The 22,485-nt window shown below is 41.9% G+C and overlaps 1 protein-coding gene across 1 annotated transcript in view; it reads right to left on the bottom strand.

Moving 5' to 3' along the window:
• Positions 1-22,485, bottom strand: part of GNA12 (G protein subunit alpha 12) — a 40,370-nt gene that overhangs the window by 7,569 nt on the left and 10,316 nt on the right. Inside the window, exons 2-3 of the mRNA XM_074553259.1 lie at positions 20,710-20,925; positions 527-577 (exon numbers count right to left, since the gene is read on the bottom strand). Of these exons, the coding sequence (XP_074409360.1) occupies positions 527-577; positions 20,710-20,925 (267 nt within the window). The remainder of the gene's footprint in view (positions 1-526; positions 578-20,709; positions 20,926-22,485) is intronic.

The following is a 22,485-nucleotide window of genomic DNA, read 5'->3' as shown; positions in this document are numbered from 1 at the left end:
ACACTATGACCAGCAAGTACAGCAACACATTCTACCACAGGCTGTGCCCCAATCTACTGCTGCAGAGAATTTGTTCTTCAGAACCTTATCATTGCTACTGTTTAGGAAAATCATCTCTCTTCTTTCTCCTCCAAGTGTCCAGACAGATGTTTTCATTACAGATTTTGAATCCTACAAGTGCCAGGAACGGTTTTTATTTTATTAAGGTTTCATTCTGCTACCTTACGTAGCAGCAGCCCTCAGAACATCAGGAAAAGCAAATGAGATCCAGAGACTGCACAGAAGGGCTGATAAAATATGTGCACAAATACAACTTCCATTTGTTGTCTGTCAAAAAAGATTAAACAAATGCTAAGCTTCAGTTTCAGAAAGCTGCAATTTACTGTTCCTACAGAAAGAACACTGAATTTAATGCGTAATTATTTCATAAACAAACCACAAACCCAAGCAAAGCCCATTAATCACAGCACACTCAGGCTCTCCTTGGCCCCTGGAGCTCTGTGCTTCACAAGGAGAAGTTTCTTACCAGCTGACCGATCCGATCCAGGTTATCCAGGAAGTATTTCACTGATTCCCCCTGTGGAAAAGCAAAGAGATGGGAAGTGAGCTTGTGCCTAGGACAGCAAATGCAACAGAACCAAGGCCTTCTGCCCAGCATGAACTGAGGTCTGATTTTTTCAGTTAGAAAAATGTATTGGTGATCTAATGGTGGTATTACTCTAAGTTGAGAAGAGATTTGTACAAATGCTCAGATCTATCCAGTAAATCTCTACAATAAAAGAGTAGTGTTATTAAAGTCAGTTCTTTGACTTAAAGAATTTGGCTTTTTTCCCCTTGTAAGATAAGTGCAGTTAACTGACACTGAGTGGGAGTAAAAAATGAAACACTTATAAGAAACCAGTCTAGTTTGTTTAAAATTCATAACAGTGAACAAAAGCATATCCTAGAAAAGTGGAAGATGTAAGTCTCCCACAATTTATGATGATTTAAGCTAGACTTACTTGTCACAAACAAAGGAAAAAAAGAAGCATTTTCAAGGACTTGCTCTTATACAGACAGCTCCCCTTCTGGGCTCAAGACTTTTAATAATAGACTTACTAATCTTGTAAAAAGTCTTTCAGCAATTTTATCAAGAAGAAAATAAGAATGTGTACAGGGAGAAGTCATTCTTGTGTGAAAATTTCCTCTTGTGTAAGAGGATTTGGTGTTTTATCAAACCAAGGGCCCCTCTGCATTAAGTGGGGACAAGAAGCCCTGCACAGACTTTTAAAGAAATAACAATATTGTTTCCATACAGATGCAGACTACTCTGGAGTGAAACTCTCCAGCAAATGCTTCCCTTCATGAAGAAGTAATTCAGTAAGTCTTCTTTACTGCTCAGGATGTGTCTTGGAGTTGCAGCCATGCCATGTGAATGATAAAGTGGAAAATCCTGGTGCCTTTAAGTGATTTTAGGCAGGGAAACCCATTCCTTATCCCAGAGCAGGGCTGTCAGTCATGACCAAATGGCAGTAGGTGCCCTCACCAAGTCACTAATTCAGAATGGAGCTTCCTCCAAGTACTCCAGCTGCAATATAAACCCTTAAACCTCACATCCTCCTCTACACCATAGCCCTGAGACAGAACAGAATTCCTGCCCCCAGTACAGCTCTGAACAGATGAACACAACAGTTCATTGTGAGGAACCAGACTGGAGATCAGAGCACTCAGTGTTGGACAAGTACACACTCCCAGCAGAAGGCACACACAAAAGGAGCTGCAGGTTATTATTTTCTAACATTCAAAACTGGAAGTGTTCTTTTAATAAAGGAGAGAAAACACACAGATTTGCAAAAGACTACCACGTATCAACAAAAGATTTACAATGGATTGCTGGCAGAAAAAAAAACACTTCTTTTTTTGGGGGGTGGGGTGGGGGAGAGGGGAAGTTTCCAAAGAACAATTGCTCTAAGAGCTTCCTTACAATCATGAATTTTCATAAGGTGAAAGTAATTTCCTGTATTTTTTGGCACTCTGTGGATCAGAAGAGATATCACAGACTGCATGAATAAGAGAAAAGGGCTTCCTGTACAGCATTAGTCATATTCAGGAGATGGGAGAGCCCAGAAAGAAAAGATCACTGAAACCACAAAGAACCCCTTCTCTATCTGTTGTGCTCCATCCCACCCAGCTCCTTCAGACGTGCAAAAATACTGCACAGGGGCCATTTCTGATGGACATTCTTCCGATTTTCTACCCAGCTGCTTCAAGAGTCCCCGTCTGTCTGTCCCTGTCTGTCTGTCCCTGTCTGTCTGTCTGTCCCCCTCCCAGGCTGGAGCAGGAGCAGCCACTGCCTGTGAAATGCAGGGACACCCAGGCAGCATCTCCTGAGCTACAGCTTCTGCCCCCCCTAATCCCCACCCCACCATCCATCACTCTGACATTCTGTATGTTGATAGGGAGCTAAGAAAATCAACTGATTAATGGAAAAATACATGTTCATGTCTGATTTAAGGAAACCAGACTTCTCTAGATTCTTACCCAGCTCTTATTAACATTGCAATTAAGCCATGTAATTTATTCAGGGAAATTTTAATCAGCAATGGCAAAGCACTGGGAGAGCTGGGTAAGTCAGGTGGCTGGAACAGGTGTGAGCACCATATGCATGGTCTGACAGATCTGAAGGAATCTGAATATTCTCTTCTAGCACAGAATCCAAAGGCATCCAGGACTTAAGTCAAAATATCTGTTTCCAGCCAAAACAACAAATCCTCAACGAGCTCCAGAGGGTTTGAAGTTTAAACACCCTCAAAACATTAAAGCACACAAACATGAAGGGAGGAAAACACCCACCAAGAACGTGCCAGAGTAAAAAGCCCAAACCCAGTGTGCACACTCAAAACCTCCTGCTTTAATGATTCCCTGATTAATGATTCCCTGATTAATGATTCTTCATCAAGTCCTAGGGAAGTGTGAACTCAGTTCCTGCTCCAGGGGCTTCTGGAATAACCTTGTCCTACATCTTAGTCAGATTTCCAGCACACTGGGATGTTCTGGGAAGCACATTCAGCTCCTCCAGGCAGCAGCACACACAGGCACTGGGTTTAACTGAGTGATGAGTAACATGCAATGCATTAAATGAGGAAAATATGGAAACTCCAGGTTTCACAACTGTTTGCTATTAGTGTTTCTAATTAGAACAATTATGCTAACTGAACATTCCTTTCTATATTCATTTTTCCTAGTCATTCAGACAGCAATATTAATTACATCTAGAAGTCAAATTCACAGAGTTTTTTATCAAGCTGCACTTCAGTGGATTTTTGAATTCACTAAAAAATTACTATTTATGCAAAGCTGTCTCATGCTTTGGGCATTATACACACACACAAACAAAAGCTTATGTATATAAATGTATGTATATAAAAATACACACACAGTTTCTAAATCAAAGATTTTCCATTCCAAGCAAGTAATTATCAAAATAAATATCAGCTTTCTCTTTTGTGTTGAATTATTTTTTCTCTTCATGACACTGGCCATAAAGAAGCTGGTTTGGCTTTTTCAGTGCAAATATTTAGTGTTTCCCCAATATCCACCCAGCCATTCAGCTCCATTCAAAGCTGGATTAGCAGTTCAAGTGCTCTCCTCCTCCAGATCTCAGCCAGTTATTTCAGGTCCATGACCATGACTTCCTGTAAAAGTGTCAGCAAATATTTGCAATTGATTCATCAGATACTAAAAATAACTTTATGCAGATTGATGACTTCAATTTCAGTATTTTACTGGTTCTGTTGGGGGAAAAAAGCTTATTTTAACGTCACAATCTATTTCAAGCTCTGCTTGCAAAGTAGAAATGAAAGCTGAAGTTATTTATAATATATGTATATTTATACCCTCTATGTGTATTTATACAAAGTGTAACTACCTAAATATAATCACTTCGTGGTGTGTTCACTTAGAAAACAAACAAAAAAGATCCAGATCAGATCTTTTACAGGCTGATGTTGCAAGAAAAACTGTGGCAGCTCCAGAAACTTCCTCAGCTCAATGGTGCTCATAGAAAGTTGTTGAGCTTCTGCCTTTCAGATTTAAAAAGACTCATGTCTTGCAATGTCCTAATAGTACGCTATTTCCTTTAAAAATATTCTAACATTATTCATAAATAAGGCTTTTAAAATATGAAAGACTTGAATTTCTACCAGCACAATACTGAGATAGGAAGGCCTGTTCTGTCACAGTCCCAGCAGAGTCTGTCCGTGAAGCATTTACACGCTGACATTTCTTATTTATTTTATTTTATTTTATTTTAAACTAGTGCTTGATTAGTACATTTCACACTGGAAAGTTACAAGCCAGTTGGCTTTATTTATGGATTTTCATCCTCCTTGATAATAAATCAAGATGTTTCAGCGCTGTCTCCTGCACCCACAGCCCGTGTTTTACGGGACAGCTGCGGGGGAGGGAGCACTGACCTCTGAGTTATGAATTTTATGGAGCTCAGATGATCCTTTTTTAGTGCCCCAGAGCACAGCAGTGACCATTGGTGCTCCACTCCTTGCTCCCCACACAGGAGTGACCACAGAGCTGGGGTGACTCATGGTGTCACTGAGATCCCCTCCCTCTGAGTAACTGGGACCAAGAGAAGGAGCTGGAGATGCTGTTCCCATTGTTCAGGAGGATGAGTCACTGCACATCTGGGAACTGGGGGAATCAAGAAACACAAACAGAAGGCCTCAAATGAGCCCACAGTGCAGTATCGCTATTGGATTATTTAAAAAAAAAAAATTGTTATTCTTTGAAACTGGCCTATCTACTGTATAAAGTTTGGTGAAGCCAGGGAAAATAGTGCAATTTGTTTAAAAAGTGACTGGTGGAAGAGAAAGGGAGGAAAGATGAAATGTAAACATATACTCCTGCTTCCTGAAATAGTCCTCTAAAACTCTTTTTATATGCTAGATTATTTTGACCACAGCATTCTCAAGGGGCGAAAGCCATGAAAAAAAATAATTTTTAATCTACATACTTTGGGCAATGTGAATGCCATCTTAACATGAGCTCCAAGTAAGTCACCATGAAAATAATGATTGAACTCAACATCCCTGTCCCTTCAGGCTACGTTCAGAGCACATAGGAAATGTGCACACAGAAATATTATAACTAATCTGGCATCACTTCCTTTGCCATTGATAGCCTCAGTTTGGGCAGAGTTCCCAAGCAGTATTTACTGCATGAAAATAATGCACAGCAATCTTTAAAATACCCCCAGAAACTCAGCAGACATGTTCTGGAAGGCCAGAATTTATCAACCTGCCACTGTAACCCTCAGTTATTCAGAGTGAGCCCTGGTCAGACCATAAAGGACAGTGGCACATCCTATTGTGCAGTTCCCTAAAATACTGGCTCATTTCAAACTTTTCCTGCTGAAAAGCAGTTCCTCTATATTCTGCTCTGAACTACAAGACTTGAAAGGGGACCCTCTGTTCCAAATTGGCTTTTTTCCTTTCCTTGTCCCAAGGCCTTTTTGACATAATATTAATTTAGCCCTTCCTGATCATTCTGTCTCTGGCTGCTAAATTTAGAGTGCACAACTTAAGGTAGACCTGTCAGTCTTAGCTTGTTTCAGATGATGGATTAAACCACAGAGGAAGGAAATGTTGTACTTCAAGGAAGCATCTAACACAGATCAAACAGAACACAAAATACAGATCTAACAGAATTCCCACACTACAGAGAAACAGATACTGCCAATAACAGCCACAAACTGCAGCAGAGTCTGCAAGGTGAGAGAACAGTGATCCAGATAAAATATCCAGATAAAACAGCAGTGTTGGGCACCCACCCTCTGCTCAGGAGCTGAAAACATTCAGCAGCAGGGCTGAGAAATACAGAGGGAATCCAGAAGACCCCAGGAAGATGTTTGGGAATCTCCAAGCTCTGAGATCTTGGATACATAAATGGGATGGACTGAAAGCATTGACACAATTTCACCCAAAGCTGGCCTTCATTAAAGGAACTATTCCATGAGGGCTGCTTCAGACACAGAGACAAAATCAAAATCTTTGTTTGCAAACACTGAGATCTCCCCTTTTCCAGGTTTCCTGGGATGTCCATCATCTCTTGACTGTAAGGAGTCTGAATGTCTCCATTTCAGATGTTTTAGAAAAGCAAAAGGCCCAAGGGAGAAGCCAGGTTATAAAATAACCAGGAGCCCAGTACTTTAAAATGTTCAGGAGTTAGATTAGCCAAGTTCTTGGGTACTGAAATTAGAACCAAAACCTCAGCATCAAACTGGACACAAGCAGCAGGATGACAGCCTGGCACCACAACACAAACCCTTGGGAAGTGAGGGGGCTCAGGCTCTGCACCCTGCTTCTGCCCAAGGGCTGAAACCCTCCTGAGGGACAACTGCAAACAAACAACTCCCCCTCCCCAAAGCTGCAGGCTCCTTCAAGAGATTCCTGCTAAATCTGCACTTCTATTCAGCCCCACTGCTAACAGGGCATGGATTCACTGCAGCCAGAAATGTGTTCTCTCCTCTCTGACAGCTGATGAATTCAGTATTATTTTCCAAGGAGGTGAGCAAGTCTGTGCTTGTTAAGAATTCCCCCAGAGGATGCTGAAGTAACCTAAATTGCCCTGAAATGCTGATGCCCATTGGACACTGCAATTCTGTTCTACAGATATTCTACATCCTGTCTGGGCATCGAAATTTATTGACACAAGACAAACATTAATGTTTCATTCAATCACCAGCTCCAGTGCAGAGATCAACCACTTCTTATTTAAGCTGTACAGAATTCCAGCTATCAAATCTCTCCAGTGTTATTTAACTTCCTCCTTAACAACAGACTGAGCTCCTGGCTCCCATCCAGCAACTCCAGTGCTTATCCAAGTTGCTGCTATCTGGACCCTACAAACATGCCAACTACAAAAAAAGTACCATAGGGTTCCAAACCTCTAAAAATTACCTCCCCTTTCTCCTGCCTGTTCACATACTGTAGGTATCAGATGTTAAGATCTGAAAATATTTAAAAAATTCATTATTTGTCAGCTCAGTCCAAACAGGCAATGGAAAAATGTGTTTGTACATGACAGGGTGGGTTTATATCAACTCATCCTCCATGACACATGGCCTAGCTGTGCTTTGCAGCATATGGAAAATAATAGGTGATAAATATTTATTTAATTCTCCAGAAAAACTTTAGGTTAATCAGAGCTTCTTCATCAGTACTAAGATTTGTGGAATCCTGTGACTGCAATTCCAGCCTTGCAGCAAAGAAACACTCACACAGGAGCAGGATTCTTTGCTGAAGGGCAACTCTTAACATGTGTTAGCTTTTTCTAGCAATCCAATACAGCAATTCTTTCTCCCAAGTGCTGCAAGGGAAAACTAGAGTTACATTTTTTCCTGAAATTCTAGGTATTTCTACATCAACAGGATGTAGATGAGATAAATTACTTTTGGACTGGGTTAACAATTCTGTCCATTTGTCTCAAATATGCACACCAGCAGCAGTGCCTCCAGGAAGAAAGGAATTTTCTGTTAATAGACTAAGGCAGGCTCCATCCTACACTAAAAGCTTCAAGAAACATTAACAAAAAACCCCTGCAATTTTGATTTTACTCATACTTACTGTCTTAATCACTGCTGTTTCTGCTTCACAGATTTGCAGTGGCTGGAAAAAAAACAGGTGCAAACAGCAGAGAAAACAGTGTTGGCCACAAACAAAACACCAAGTGTAACATAAATATGTTAAATATTAGCTTTCCAAAAAATAAATCTAGAAAAATCCTTAACCAGACAGGGATTCAGCATGTCCTACCCTTCACTGACCAGCAGCTAGCACGAGTTGAGGAGTGGATGCAAGGGGATCTAGACCAAATTGATGTGGAAGAATCACAGCTATGTTTAAACAACTAAAATAGTCCAACAACTGCATCCAACATCAGCAGCGAGCTCGGCCCAGAGCTGGCACGAGTGGCTGCCAGACCTACTCCTAAGCATCCCATGGAAGGATTCCTTCCTGTTTCCCTGCCAACTGTCCAAGGGAATTCATTGTCTGCAAGTGCTGCCAGGGCCCTTTCATCTCCTCTCCGGAGGTTCTGGTGGAGCTGAGTGAGCACACGCCAGGCTCAGCTCCTCATCCCAGGCACAGCCCCATCAGCACCCCAACAGCACTGAGCCAGCCCCCCTGCACTGCTAGAACAAAGTCCTGACTGCACAAGGAGGGATGGAGCCAAGATTCTGGCCCATCACCAGCAAATTATCCCATTTATTCTCTGTGGGCAGCTGACACAGAAAAACGAGCATCTTCAACCACCAGGGCAGGATTCAGAAGCAGCTGGATGTTTCTGCATCCCCTGGAATGATGCACAACCCCGTTATTCCTTGTTCTCTGCAGGTCAGGATACAAACCTGAAACTTGCTTTGTTTACAGGAGACATCTGCAGAACTAGAACAGACAGTGACAAAAAAAAAAAGTACCTCCTGAATTAATCTAGTCAGCAGTACTGACTATCTGATCAAGACTAAATCACAAGTTTACCAGCGAGTTTCCCTTTCAAATCTTATCAGATCAAGGGATGGGAAATAAATATCTTAGATCTTGTGGGCTGAAAAAGCAGCTAACACCAGCCATGAGAGAATGTTGAGCTTGGACTTTTCCATGGCAGGTGGCCAGCTGGAAAGCTCAGCAACTTGGATGCACTTACAAGAGGCATAACCTTGAGTATCTTGCAGAACAATGCTTCCTGCTCCACTTACACAGCAAAGATTTGCTGCAGTGTCCTAATGCTCCACTTTCTGGGGAATATCAGCTCAGATTTGCCATACTGATATTTGTCTGTTGTTAAATGGTGACTGTAAGGACTGCAAAGTGTCATTCATCCTTCATATTTCTTTAAAATGTTGTTCTAAGTAAGATTCTCATTTTCTGTATGTATACAGCTGAGATGTGTTTAGATGGGCAGAATAAAATGATGGCCTTGCAAAACTCAGAAAGCGGCTCAGAATCTGAAAGAAAGTTTTTAGGCAAAACTCAGCTAAAATGCAACCTAAGTCTCAGCTGCACTCAGGTGTGCTATTTAACAGTTTGATTTCTATAAAATCAAGTGTGTAGAGAATAGAGTGCAGACAGCAATTAAATTCCACCTTGCTTACATTCCTCTGAAGCTGTGCCCCATGCCCATGACCTCAGTGCTTGGCAGGCTCAGCCACAGACAGCACAAGGCCTGCAGGTCTGAGGGACTCCCCAAGGCAGCTTCACAGCTGATGCTCAAAAATCATTTGCCCCACAAACACAAACCTGCTTTTGCAATAAAAGTTTGGTATTTGTGAATTCTAAGAGACTCAGAATTGACCAGCCCTGAGGTGCAGTTTCTGCCTCTTGTTACCCTCTCTGCCTCCCCAGTGCCTTTCCAATCCATGGGAATTCTCATCCTGCATTACCTTGCAAGGTTTATTATCTATTCACATCAAAACATATCAGCTATTCTAAATAGTCTCTCCCTTTGTGACATCTGTTTTGGCATGAGGAGGAAGAATTCTTCAAATCTGCACTTAAACCTTCACCCTTCATATTGATACTTCAATATGAAGATTTCATGCAACCTGGACTACTTTCAACATAACTTCAGAATTTACTCTCTTTCAGATCTGAAAACAAATCTAAAGATGAAATCTGTGATTAGAAATAGGTGGCAGCTTCTATCCTTAAGGCCTCAGCTACACATAGAAGAAAATGAAGTGGAAAATGAAGTGAGTTTAACAAACTTTTCCAAGCTGTTGAGCAGACTAGCCTATTAAAAAAATCCTAATTAAAGCCTCGGTCACATCCTACTGAACTGGAGAGAGGGCAGCAGTCCAGCCACGTGGATGGGCAGCTCAACTCCCTGCAAGCAGGAATGCATGTGCTGGGCTGCAAGAAAGGACAGAAAAGGAGAATACAGTAGGTGTTCTTTTGTCTCCTGCCCACGTCCAACACCATGACTGATTCACTGCTGTACTCTGACCAGACTGAAACCACATGGATCAAAGCCTTGAATCCAGAGGTGGAATTAAATGGGAGAGAATTCCATCAATAAAGAAGTGCTTTTTCAGTTTGAGATTCTACTGAGTTTTCCAAAGTAGAATTAAGGGAGTATCAAGGAAAGCAAGTCAAATTAAGAGCTTTGGGGGCGGGGTGGAGAGCAGACCTTCTAAGGACAAACAGCAACAGTTTGTTCAGGAGCAAAGCCAAGTGAAGCACAAGTCTGCCTCAGTCTGACTGCAGGAATCTGTGTTGTATACAGAGGAGACATTTGAAAGGTGTCAATAAATTACTTCTCAGAGCAACATGTTTTCCACTTTCTCAAACAGAAAATCTTGCATGATGTTTCCAAGAAGTTTTCCTGCCCTCCCCCAAATCCTGAGTCAATAATTGAGAGAAACAGGTTTGCTCCTCAGAGCTGCTTTAGGTGTAGCTGCAAACTAGAGATGGTGGGGACCAGGCTGCCTTTGTGACAGAAGCTTTCCCAGCAGTGCAGCTGAGAAAGGAGAAGTGAAACACTGAGCTCACCTCACCCTTCTCCTTTGGGAAGGCACTCAACAGCTCTGCTCCCTCCACCAGTGTTTGCTTATCAGCTGCTCGGTTTGTAGCACTTTGGAGCACTGAGATATTTCCTGGAACAGCAGCACATTCAGATGCATCTTAAGACATCTATGAAACCTCCCCTGCTGCACAGCTACCACTGCACACAAACCCAGAAGTCAAGAGTTAAACATTGTTTCTTCCCTTCCTCTGCTCATCTCCTCTTCCTCCTCCACACTCAGCAGCTGTGAAACAGAGCCTGGATTTGAACAGTCTGTCACCACTTCAGATCCTCCAGTAACCCAGAACACAAACACTGACAACAACTCTTTGAGGTACAGGCATCTTAGTTTGGCCTCAGGAAAGGAACCATTGCTTGGGAGAAGGATCAGTGAGATGAAGACACTGTCATCACACCTTGGCAAGCACCAGGCTAAGGCAATTTGTGCCCACCTGTGATGCCCATGGCTTGTTCCTTCCCCAGTGTGTCACCCCCCAGCTGTGCTCAGTCACCCCCAGGCTGCATCTGCCCCTTCTCCAAGAGCAGCTTCCAAAAATCCCACCCAGATAACCAAGAGCTCAGTGCAAAGCAGAACCCCCCAAATCCCCATTTCCCATTGCTCACTGGCATCACTGCCCAGAGCTACAGCCCAGGGTAAGCTGGAGCCAAGAGTGGTGTGCTTTCAGTGAAACTCTCCATGTTTGAATGCAAACCAGGCTTGTTTGGGAAACAGCAGGAGCAGGGGGAAAACCAGAAGAAGAGCAGGTTAAAGACACCACAATCTGCTTGAGAAGTCATTGCAGAAAGGTCAGGGTTTGGATAGGTGGCAAGGGTACAACATGGGGCCTGAGCATGCTGCCTCACCATCCCACCTGCATTTTCCTCCTCAGCTTTCTGTCAGGTCCCACCTTTTCAAGAACATGGGCTCATTAAACATAATTCACTCTCATTGTGATAAGTAAAGAACACATTCAAATATCTGCTAAGTATAAAAATACAGAAGATTTGCCAATAAAGTTCTCTCATAAAAACAGACCTCGTTTTTAATGATTTGCTTATTTGTTCATCTGTTCATGTTACTTGTTCCTGATCCTACACAGCTTACAATAAACTAGGATATTCAGGAAAGCCTGAAAGCACTCATTACCCATTATCCTATTAAATTCAGTGGCCCCTTTGAAAAATCCAAGCCTGAACCTCTTACTGTTTTTTCTCAAGGGAACCTTTTAGAACATTTTTAAAGGCACTGAAAACAGCCTTGCTCGCTGTCCCAGTTCTAGGTGAAAAGTGCAAGGTTTGGTACCAATAAAAAGCTGAATGGGTACCAAAAGCAAGCTGAATCACTACAAAGAACATATAAACGAGGTACAAAAGGCTGACTTGTAAAACTGGAACTTTCTGAAGTGCACTGTCAGCACTGCTGCTCTGAGCAGAGACAGCCATGTCAGGGAGACAAGCTTAACAAAACCAGCCACCACTACTTGGGCAGTGCCTGTTTTCCCCCCCAATTTCCTGAAACCAACCACAGGGTCAGAAACTGCTAATGCAGCACACAAAGTAGCAGGAGCTCTCTCTTTTCCTTCACACAGCTCAGCCAGTCCTTGCTGATCTTCAAGCAGTGCATGAAGCTTTCATAAACCAAGAACTTTGAACTCACAAAGCATGGGAACAAAAATATAAATGTCTCCTTTCCAATTGTATCTTTGAGACTGGATGGATGAAACCAGTCTGACAAGTGGAGCTCTTCCCCTAGAAACAGGATTCTTTCTTTTTAGGCATAAAAACATTAACATATATGTCTCTGCATAATGAAGTATTTTTGTAGCAACTCAAATAAAAGTTTTCCTTGTGCTACCATAACTTTAACCTATGCAGATGCTCATTACTGAATATGTGAGTTCCCTCCTGCTTCCATCAAATTTCAGAAGGAATTCTTCATTAGATTCCTTGTGTCATTCAAAGGGTGCACTTTTAAATGTGCCCAACCTCTCAGATTTCTGGAATACATTTTCATCACTGGGAATCTCTAAGCTGATAATAGTTGCCAATTTTAAAGTCTCCTGAATGATTGAGGTGCATTAGTAACTTTCTGAGTATGAAATTAAACAGCATAATCAAAGCTCACTGGGCTGGATTTGTCTCTGCCCAGACCTTTCCTGCACACTAGAAAGGGATAAAGAGATTACTCCAGTGGTTTGGAGCTGCACTTGGGTACTGGCTCCGACAGCCTGGACTGAAAGTTTCCTTCCTTGTTTCTCACAGCATGTGCCAGCATTTCTTGATGGGAATGCAAAGATTAATTACAGCTGTACTTGCTCTGAACAAATCCTCATATTCAATACAGTCCTGCAAGATTTAGAGTAGCACTAATTAGGGCTTAGAACAACAATTCTGCAAAGACAAACATACAGAGTATTTTTTCTAATTATTTTATGCATAATAAAATCAAAGCCTCTTTCCAGAACCAAAGTGGCATTTATTCTCCAGAGCTGGGAGCCAAAAGGGCTTTTCCAGCCTAAGAACATTAGAATTAGTGTTAAGTGTTAACATCAGATTTAGGGTTTCAGTGCTGTTGTTGAAGGTGAGACAGCAAACAATAACCACTTCCATATGCACACAGAAAGGTAAGGATGAGTAAAAAACCTTTTGGGACACCCAGACAGTTCTCCAAGGGGCTCAATTACTAAGAGGTATAGACAAAAAAAAAAGTCTGTACTTTGTAAAATATATATAAGAAAAAAGAAATCTTTCAACCAAAAAGATGGCAATCATTAGGCAAGAGGCAAATGCTTGCAATGAATTTTCACCATGGCAGCTGTAAATATGAAATTATTTCTCTTACTTATCTTAATCACCAAAACCAGTCAGTATGTATTGGCTTCCAAGAGCCAGCAGCAGAAAAAGCTCCTACAGGAAGCCTTACATAGTACCAGACATTTTAATCTGCCTTCAAGAATCTGTAAATTAAGGTAGGTCTACACTCAGTCTGAATTTCAGCCTTTTGGTACCCACAGAGAGCAGAGCATTAATGAAGTGCATTAACTGCACATCTTACAGACTTTGGAGGTGATTTTGCCCAAAGTTTTTGATCTTTAAATAATGTAAAAATTAAAAAATTGTTGAGTGCTGGGAATTCACTACACAGAAGAGCAGGACAGCCAGCAGCACAGCTCTTTTGATTCAGATCCATCTCAGCTCCCATATGGTAGGCATATCAATTTCTTGTTATCCACTTATTTATTATGTATGATCTGCTCATTACTTTCCAACTTATCCTCCCAATTCCATGCAGGCCACATTTCACCCAGCTGTTGTACTTTGTCATAACCTAAGGTCAGGAGAAATCCATGGCAAGAATCTTCTATTTTCCCACACAGCATTTAGCACTCAGTGCTTGGTTGAGGTTTCAGGTAGGTACAGTCACCAACTGCTGTTCTCCAAGACTTTTCCACTTGCACTGTTTTTAAAAAGTCATAATTCATGAGCTTTCTAGTTCTTCTTATTTCTCTCTAATAGCACAAAGTCTTTAAGACTGGCTAATAACTGTTTTACCCATCACAGCTTTCTTAAGTTGGTTCAGCCTCAGAAAGCAGCTCTTGTCACTGAGAAAAGACTTTGCAAGAGCAGATTTTCAAGAATTCAAAATGATTTGCAGTGATTCCCCAAATGGTTGTGAATCCAACCTACTTTAAATGCAAGTTCTTCTCACCTCTTGTTCAATGGCATTGAAGCAAAGCTGAGAGCACCAAGTGGAGCATTCCTTGCTGTGGGTGACAGCCACACCTCCAGCTCTGCCTCCTGCTCAGGCTCAATCCCTCCCTGACTGTCAAGACAAACTGGCACAGCCAAAGCCTGCACTGCTCCAGGAGCTCCCTGCTGGCAGCAGGCCCACTAACAGATCTCATTTAAACATTCCTTTTTACAATATTGCAAATTTAAGACTGAGGACTGAACTTCTGCAGATGCAAATTGGCAAACTCTACAGCCTTAGCCAGTACTCACAGAATTTTGCATGAAGTTTTCCAGCTGCATTTTTTGCTTTGCTATCTCTCAATTTTTAATAAAACCTAAACTACAGCTTGTTAACTTTCACCTCCTTTAACAAAATACCACTTCTGTTTGAGAGTTCTTACTTGAGATCTTGCTCTGAAAAAAAAATTTAAATTTGGTCACAGAGTCAGGAATGGAAGCCAGGGACTCCAGCTGCTAATCCTTCCTGCTGCAGAGCAGCCACCAGGCTTTGCAGCATTACACTTCAACAAGCAATTAACTTCCCTGCTGCACAAAGATGAGTCAGACTCCAGAACCTGACCAGAAACTTTGGAGGTCTTGGGATTTGAAACAGAGCTAGAACTTAAATCTGGATCTGTAGCACTTATTGCTGTGACATTGGCCCAAAACCTTGCTCAGATATTTAACTAAGAAACCTCTTCATAACTCTCCCTTCCATATGAGTCCAGAGCAAGTCAGTGATGTTTTGGTAAAGTCTGCAAGTCAGTGATGTTTTGGGTTAATATAACATCTTGTTTCAGATAAGGCCACTCTTACAGAACTCTAACATAAAACCAGATTATAATCAACTATTATTGTGTTATATATAAAATATACAGCATTATTATTTCTTACATGTACTAGCTATGATTCAGACAAGCCAATTTACCATCCACAGCTTCACAATTAGCTTCAAAAAGAAAGAATATAATATTGTTAGATACAGATGCACTTGACTTTCAGTACTAATAGTATGAAAATACAAAAAATTAAGGCTCAGCAACAGCAAACATGAGTTTCTGCTTTGTAGCTTTACTGTCAATCCCTTGTTTTGTAAAAAAATTTGTGGGTTAGAGTGGTATGTCCCATCCAGATCTAGAAAAGAAAACAAAAAAACATGTAACTTCCCAGAAATAATTTAGTTTCACAGGAGTTCTGCAAGCTAGGAAATACCCATGCAGGGCTCAAAAGTAATTTGGCAGAGTTGCTGCCTAGTCCCAATTACATGCATTAAATTGTAACAAGATTTCCCAGGCTGGCACTTTGAACAGTGTGGTTATTGCCTTTGTACATCTCACCAGCACTGGTCAAGCCTCAATGGATTTCACTGATGAAATATGAGAATTTCACAGCTCTGGGAAAAAAAAAAATCATCCTTGCAGAATGGGCAACATTCAGAGTCTCTTGTGTAAGCTCATATTCAAACAGTAGTTTGCAAAGGGAAGAGCTCATTTTTGTGTTACAGCCAATTGTATAAGCTGGGCTTGATTTGACACTCGGAATTTCCTCAAGTGCAAAGTGATTTACAGCAATGCCAGGCACAAACATCCCTGCATTTCAGGGCTCTGCCATATGTGCTGAGAGAGCAAATTGCCTCCAAACCTGCTTCTGGGGCTGCCTCCACTCTGCCATTGCATCTGAAAGAGAAATCATCACTTGGAAACTGTGCTTCAGGATTCAGGAAATCTCTCTTAAAGTGCACTGAAGAATTCTGACAAAATACAGCCCATTGCTGTAGATTTCATTGAATATGACACTTCAAAGTCACCTACTTCTCACATTAAGTCAATTTTCTGCTGCCCCATCTCTCAATTCACTTGGTTTCAGCCAAATGCTGCCACAGAATCTCTCAGTGCCTCAGGGGCTGATGTACAGCCCAGCTCCTGATTACATCACTGAGCATTTCTGTACGAAAATAAAGACACTGAAGCCACAGCTTGTCTACCCTGAACTGAGAATCAGAGTGAATGATGCTGCCTCCCCTGCACACTGGCCAGAGCACACAGCTGACTGCCTGCCTGGGAGGCTCTGAAGCCACCAGCTCCTTGCATGGGGAGCAGCAGCACAAAGCTCTCCTGCCCCAAGGAGCAGGCTGCTCCCTCTGCTCCTGTCCTGGCAGGCAGAATTCATCCCATTCCAGGGGCTGCTCAAAACAAAAACAGCAAACCCCACAGTTAATTCTCAGAGGGGTGACCCATTGCACTTACTGCTATTGCAAATATCCCCCAATTCCCCCTCACTCTCACCCAGAAAATGGTGAATGAATAGAAAAGAAAGGGTTTTTAAAACATTTTCCAGAGTCTTCCCACAAGCAAGGCTTCAGAGGCTCTCAGTATTTGAAGTATTAATGGAAGTGTTCCATACAATTCCCTGTGCACACAGCTAAAAATAGCCATGGACACAGCACTAAGGTTTTTGTCTATATTTGCAAGAGCCTCACTTCCCTCTCAGGAACCACAACTTCCCATTAATGCTGACATTTATTTTTTCTTTTAAAAAGAGCTATTAAAACACCAGAAAGTCTTTTAACACTGCAGGGAACATCAATAATAATATTAATACATCAATAACAATCTTTATTGATATTCTGGTGATGCATCATGAACATATTTTTTATAACAACAATGTCAATTTTGCTCTAAGAACTGCTAAAGACACATGATGGCCTTGGCAGATCTGCTCATCACTATCCATCTGTTCTGCTCGTGACAAAAATATAATTTTTGCCCCTGACAAGCCCCATTTGTCCCATCTTTACCCACAATGACATCAAGCATGCCAAGCTGCAAGAAGCCAAAAGAGTATCTAACCTTGTGTCAGACTTTTTGTTCTGGGCACATTAAAGAGAAGTGAATGGCTTCTCACATTCTCACAGTAAAGACCTGAGAGGATGGAAAAAACCAAAAAAACCCCAAACCACACACCAAACCAGAAACCACATGACCAAAGCAATTCCTGTCTTGGCCTTGGCCACCATGGTTTATAGCATAAAAGGAAATGTCACCAGTGGGTGAAAAAGAGCCTGCAGATACATCACCCAAACTCCCAAACACACCCCAGCAGCTGCCATTAGGCTGAATCCTGCAGGAAACCCCACTGCCTGCTCCCAGCAACGTTCCCAGTAGGATTTGTCTCCTCCTGCTGGGACTGGGGGATTTGCAGCCCCTTGCCCAAACCATCACAGGCACCCTCCAAGGAACAAACATCCCCATGACCAAAATATTCCTCTCTAACACAGACAGAAAATGGGTGGGGGGATAATGAGGGCAGGGGAGAAGGGAGAAGAATCCCATTCTGATCACAAAGGAATTCCTATTCCAGTAGTTAAAAAACGAGGACAGACGTGACAATGGAAGCAAACATACAATGGAGCTTTTGTCCCCAAACCACTTGGCTCCCATACAAGGAACAGAGGAACTTGGGTTGGTGGGGACTGGCTGGGGTAGGGGAAGAGACAGAGGCTGATGTTTGTAAAAAGAAAGCAAAATTGGTTCGTCTGCTTTAAGAAAGGCTGGGAAGACAAAAGCAGAAAAAAAAAAAAAAAGCAGCCTGCTATTGTAGAATCCACCCACTCACTTCTGAAATGCTCAAAGACCCAGACAGGGATTTACAACCAGCACTTGTAGGCACTGAGTATGAAGCAGAAAACACTCAAATGCCCAGAGGCAGCTTCTGTGGTGCCAGAGAAGCAGCTTTTAGATTGCACAGGGTTATGGCCAGAGCTGTTTTCTTTCAACAAGTCTGTTACTGCTGAGTCAGTCACTGAGCTGGGCACTGCAGACCATAGGAAGGCACCTGCACACTGCAATTTTCAGCTCCAGCCAACCAACCAACCACTGTGTTTTACATTTAACAGTCCCACAGCTTCCTGGAGAAACAGAGCATTCACAGCACACCAATAATCCTACAGCTTTGAAGCCAAAATAACAACAATGATTTATAAAAAAAGCTGGTGTTCAGCTGACTGCAAGAGGAGGGTGAAGAAAATGCCAGTGCTGAGCGGGGTTGTTTTTCCAAACAGTGTCAAGGCACATTCAGAAAGATCACAGTAATGTAAAGCTGCAAAATTTCGGTGATGATTTAAGAACTATTTTAAAGATAATAAATTCAGTTTAAACCAAGCATATTCCATTTAATAGCTCGCTTATACTAGGGAAGAAAGAGAGTGCTGATGCAGAGGTTTTCTTTAGCCTGAGTTAAAATCAGTTCAGAAAAGATTTATTTTCTCAGAGTCCACTATATCTGGCTTCTATTTATTTACACAAGTCTATATCCAGCAAGGGTTTAAACTAAATGAAGGTATGGGTTTATACATATCATATGCAATTACAAATTAGGCATCACCTAAAACCACCTCTTTCTTTAAAACATTATGTAGTTTTAATTTTTTAAGGATTGTACAGTTGTTTATTCCTATATGTTGAGGGAATCAGACTTCTGCTGAACTTTGAAGCAAGATATGGAAACTTGTTCAAAGTATTGAGCTGTTAATAATTTGTTTAATCCTTTTATGCAGCCAAGTGCTTTTTTTTTGTTACAAGTGAGGCACTTTCTGATCCCCTGTTGATGCAGCCTGCACAATAAAATAACAGCACCCAGATTTTCATGTTGTCAGTGGCGCAGGTGCAGGACTGGGATGGAGCTGGAGTTTCTGTGACACAGGGTACCATCCCTGGGGCCTGCAGCAGCTCCAGGTGCCCCTGTTACACCACCCAGGTGACACCAGGGGCATCCAAAAGGATGCACCTTGGAACTGCAGCACGATGGATGCCTCTCAAATGATCCCTTGCATGCCTCTCTGCTTTGTTTCTGTGGGGCTTTTTTATTTTTTTGGTATTTCCTGTTTAATCCTCTAAGCCAGGGAATGCAGAGGTAGGCCTGCTACTTTTGGAACACAATTTATTCCACAAATGAGACTTTCTTCCCCCCAGTTTGATACTATTTTATTGCTAACCAGCACAGGAATGAACCTCCCACATGATCCCCATCTGAATCTCCCTCTACAAACAAAATCCATGCCTGACCATAGCATTTCCCAGGGAAAAAAACAAACAATCTTAGCAGGCTGCTGATGCAACTATTGCTTACTACACTGGATTCTCTTAGCAGTTGTTTCATGGCAAATTCAAGTTCCCTGTGGCACGAACCATCTTTTTATTCTACAGTGCTTAGAACAGCAAAGCCTATGTCTACAGATGCTAGGAATAATAGAACAATTAATCCATCCTCTCTCCCCCTGCACATCCTTCCCCCCACCCCCAGTGCTGTAACATGGAAATTGTTTCATTTTTAGCCTAAGGAAGTGAGGTTGATCCCATCATCCTGTGACAGCTTTACTTCATTTCATTTATTCTTTACCTATTTGGCAGTCTCATGATACTTCAGAGACAGATTTCAAAGCTATGCAACACCAAGCCTCAAACAGGCATCTGATTAGTGGAGACAGATGAGTAGCCAAGGGCTGCAGCACGAGTTTCACTACAGCACCAGACACCAGAGAACCACACAGAGAAGCAGCATGAGGGAACAACCAGAATTTCACTATCCAATTTCTCCAGTTCTCCTTCAGCTGTATTGACTTCCTTTGTAAAAGAATCTAAAGGAGACCATACAAACCCCTGTTTCTGTCCTTTAACCCCTCTAATTAAACAATTATACCAGTTGTGGTACCAGGCTGGCTGGATCAGCACCTTGCTCCACAGAACAGGGAACAAAAAGAGAAGGAAAAAAAATCCTCTCCATGTTGTACATACGAAGAAAAAGGAGTGGATTATGAACAGCTGTCAGAAACAAATCCCATACCAGAAGTGCAGCTATTTTGGCACAAGAGCATGAAGAGCTAACAACAAGAAGCAGGGAAGAGAGCACATTTTTATGCTCACTGTCATCTTGCAGTTGCTTATCCAAGTTTCACTTGCAGACGTCAGGATGAAAAGAAACAGTCAGGGAGCAGCAGCCTGAATGGGTGCAGCATTCACTTCAAAAGAGCTGCATGCAGGAAGGGTTTGCCAGTATCAATATAGTGCAAGCTGGCAGGACTGGAAAGTTACAAATTAAGTGTGCCTTCATCAGTGACCTACTATGAACAGACCTACTGAGCTGCTAAAATATTTTTAGTTCAACCAATTCCTGCCTTTTTTGGTTCCTCTTGCTCTTCCAGTTTATCCAGTCATGTGCACTTTTCCACTCCCTCTTACTGCCATGTAGTTTTTCAAGTTTGGCTCCAATTACCACTTGTTTCTGCTGCTGAAGTGCTCAGATTTACAGCACTCCTACAAACAGCTCACAGGGTGGCTCCATCTTGCACGTAGCAAGCTGTGTTTGAGCTGAAGAGAGATTTATGGGGCAGCTCCTGTCTCATCCCGGGCAGGAGCTGGGTGTACTCACCAGCTGGTACTCGCTGCGGCGGCTGAAGGCTTCCTTGATTCCTGAATCCCTCCAGAGAGCAGCCAGGGCAGGCACGTAGAGCTGGAAGGTGGCAGGCTCGATGGGCATCCCAGCTTTGTTCTCAAAGGCCATCAGGAACATGCCATGCTTCTCATTCTCTGTGTACTGCCAAGGGATCCCCAGCTTGTCCCGTGCGTCAACCAGAACCCTGCAGCCCTAAGGAATCATTCAGAGAAAAAAGTCTGTGAATAAAGATTAAGGACTTGAGGGTACTTGAAGATTTTTTTTTTTTTTGGACACTGTTCTGGTGAGACTGAACTCAGGAGAGAAGCAAAAACATTGTTTATTGCAACATCTCCAACAGAAGTAAGATAGAGCCTGCTTCTGTAAGCAATTTAGCCACAAAATATTTCCCCAGGTGGAAAAAGTATTAGTGGCAACAGCTAATGGCAACAAGCAGTGCTACCAACAGATAATGAAAGTAAACATCAGTGAGAGCATGAAAAGTGTCTGGGAATTAAGAAAAGTGTCTGGGAACTGGTGTGTGATCATTATAGCTGTAGTTTTAAAAGTAACACCATGCCTGAAACCAAATTCTTCCACCTTTTCCTTTGCATTTGGGTTTCTGACACCAAAAAGGACATCCCAGCTTTCTCAAGCATTAGGGAGATAAGAGGAGCATCACAGGACTGAAGACACTGCATAGATTCCAAGCTACCAGGCTCAGGAAAGCAGATCCAGTTTTCCCTGAGAATCATCTTAATTTTTGAACTTGCCACACATTTGCCAAGCAGCGTATGACAGGCAGGCTTTGTTACTCTAATACTGGAACAGAAATCTAGAAGCAAAGCAATCTAGTTCTCAAATTCAATTCAGGATTACTGAGCTGGTTCTTTTCACATTTTTCAGTTTTTATGGAAACCTAATTTCATATTCATGGCAATAAGCCAAACACATGAGGTTAAAGAAATTTGATCCTTCAGTCTTGACTCTAACTTCACCTGCAGTAAATAGCGCCCAATGGCCAATATTCATTTCTCAATACTGAGCCCCATTTCAGTAATGGACAGATCTGCTAATGGTGACTCAGCATCTCAAGTACCACTGAATTTACAAGTAAAATGTCTGGGTTATACTGGATTATTTTCTTGATCTTGGTCCTAGAGATATGAAAAAAAAATAAAATTGAAAATCTCCAAACATGAAGTTCTGTTTCCACAGCTACTCACAAGAGCCTCCACATTACTGCACTCATTTCTTTTTTTGCACACTTTAAGCGATCAAGACTGCATGGATGTTTTATTAACACTTGAACTTTTCTGCTCTCCAGTCCTTTAGCAGCACCACACAACAACAACAATAACTTCCCAACAGCAACCAAGATTAGGGAGGGAAGTGAGAAGCAACTTAGTGGAGTGTCACAGAAAGGAAAAGTGAAGTGTCATGGTTGTCACTAGCCAGCAGCGCTCCTGAAGAGCAGCTTCCCAAAAATGTAAATATTTATTATTCTCTCCTGATTGTTACTTTTTCTCATAAAGTAGAGAATGTATTTCCACAATGCCATGAAAAGACTAAAATCAAACATATTTACCAACTGATGCTTTAAATTCCAGACATAACTATTCAGTAACTGTCATACAGACTAAAAGCCAACTCTCATTCCCAGTTGCAGAGTTTATCCCTTTATTAACAAAAGTCTTTCAATGGTTATTTGGAGGGCATAGCAAACAGAAGCATGAAAAACCCACTTATAAGGCTCTGTCTCTGAATTGCAGA

Source organism: Zonotrichia albicollis, chromosome 16 (assembly GCF_047830755.1).
Source record: "Zonotrichia albicollis isolate bZonAlb1 chromosome 16, bZonAlb1.hap1, whole genome shotgun sequence".
NCBI lineage: Eukaryota > Metazoa > Chordata > Aves > Passeriformes > Passerellidae > Zonotrichia > Zonotrichia albicollis.
The sequence above is the reverse complement of the archived record's forward strand: the minus strand, read 5'-3'. Positions and strand labels throughout refer to the sequence as shown.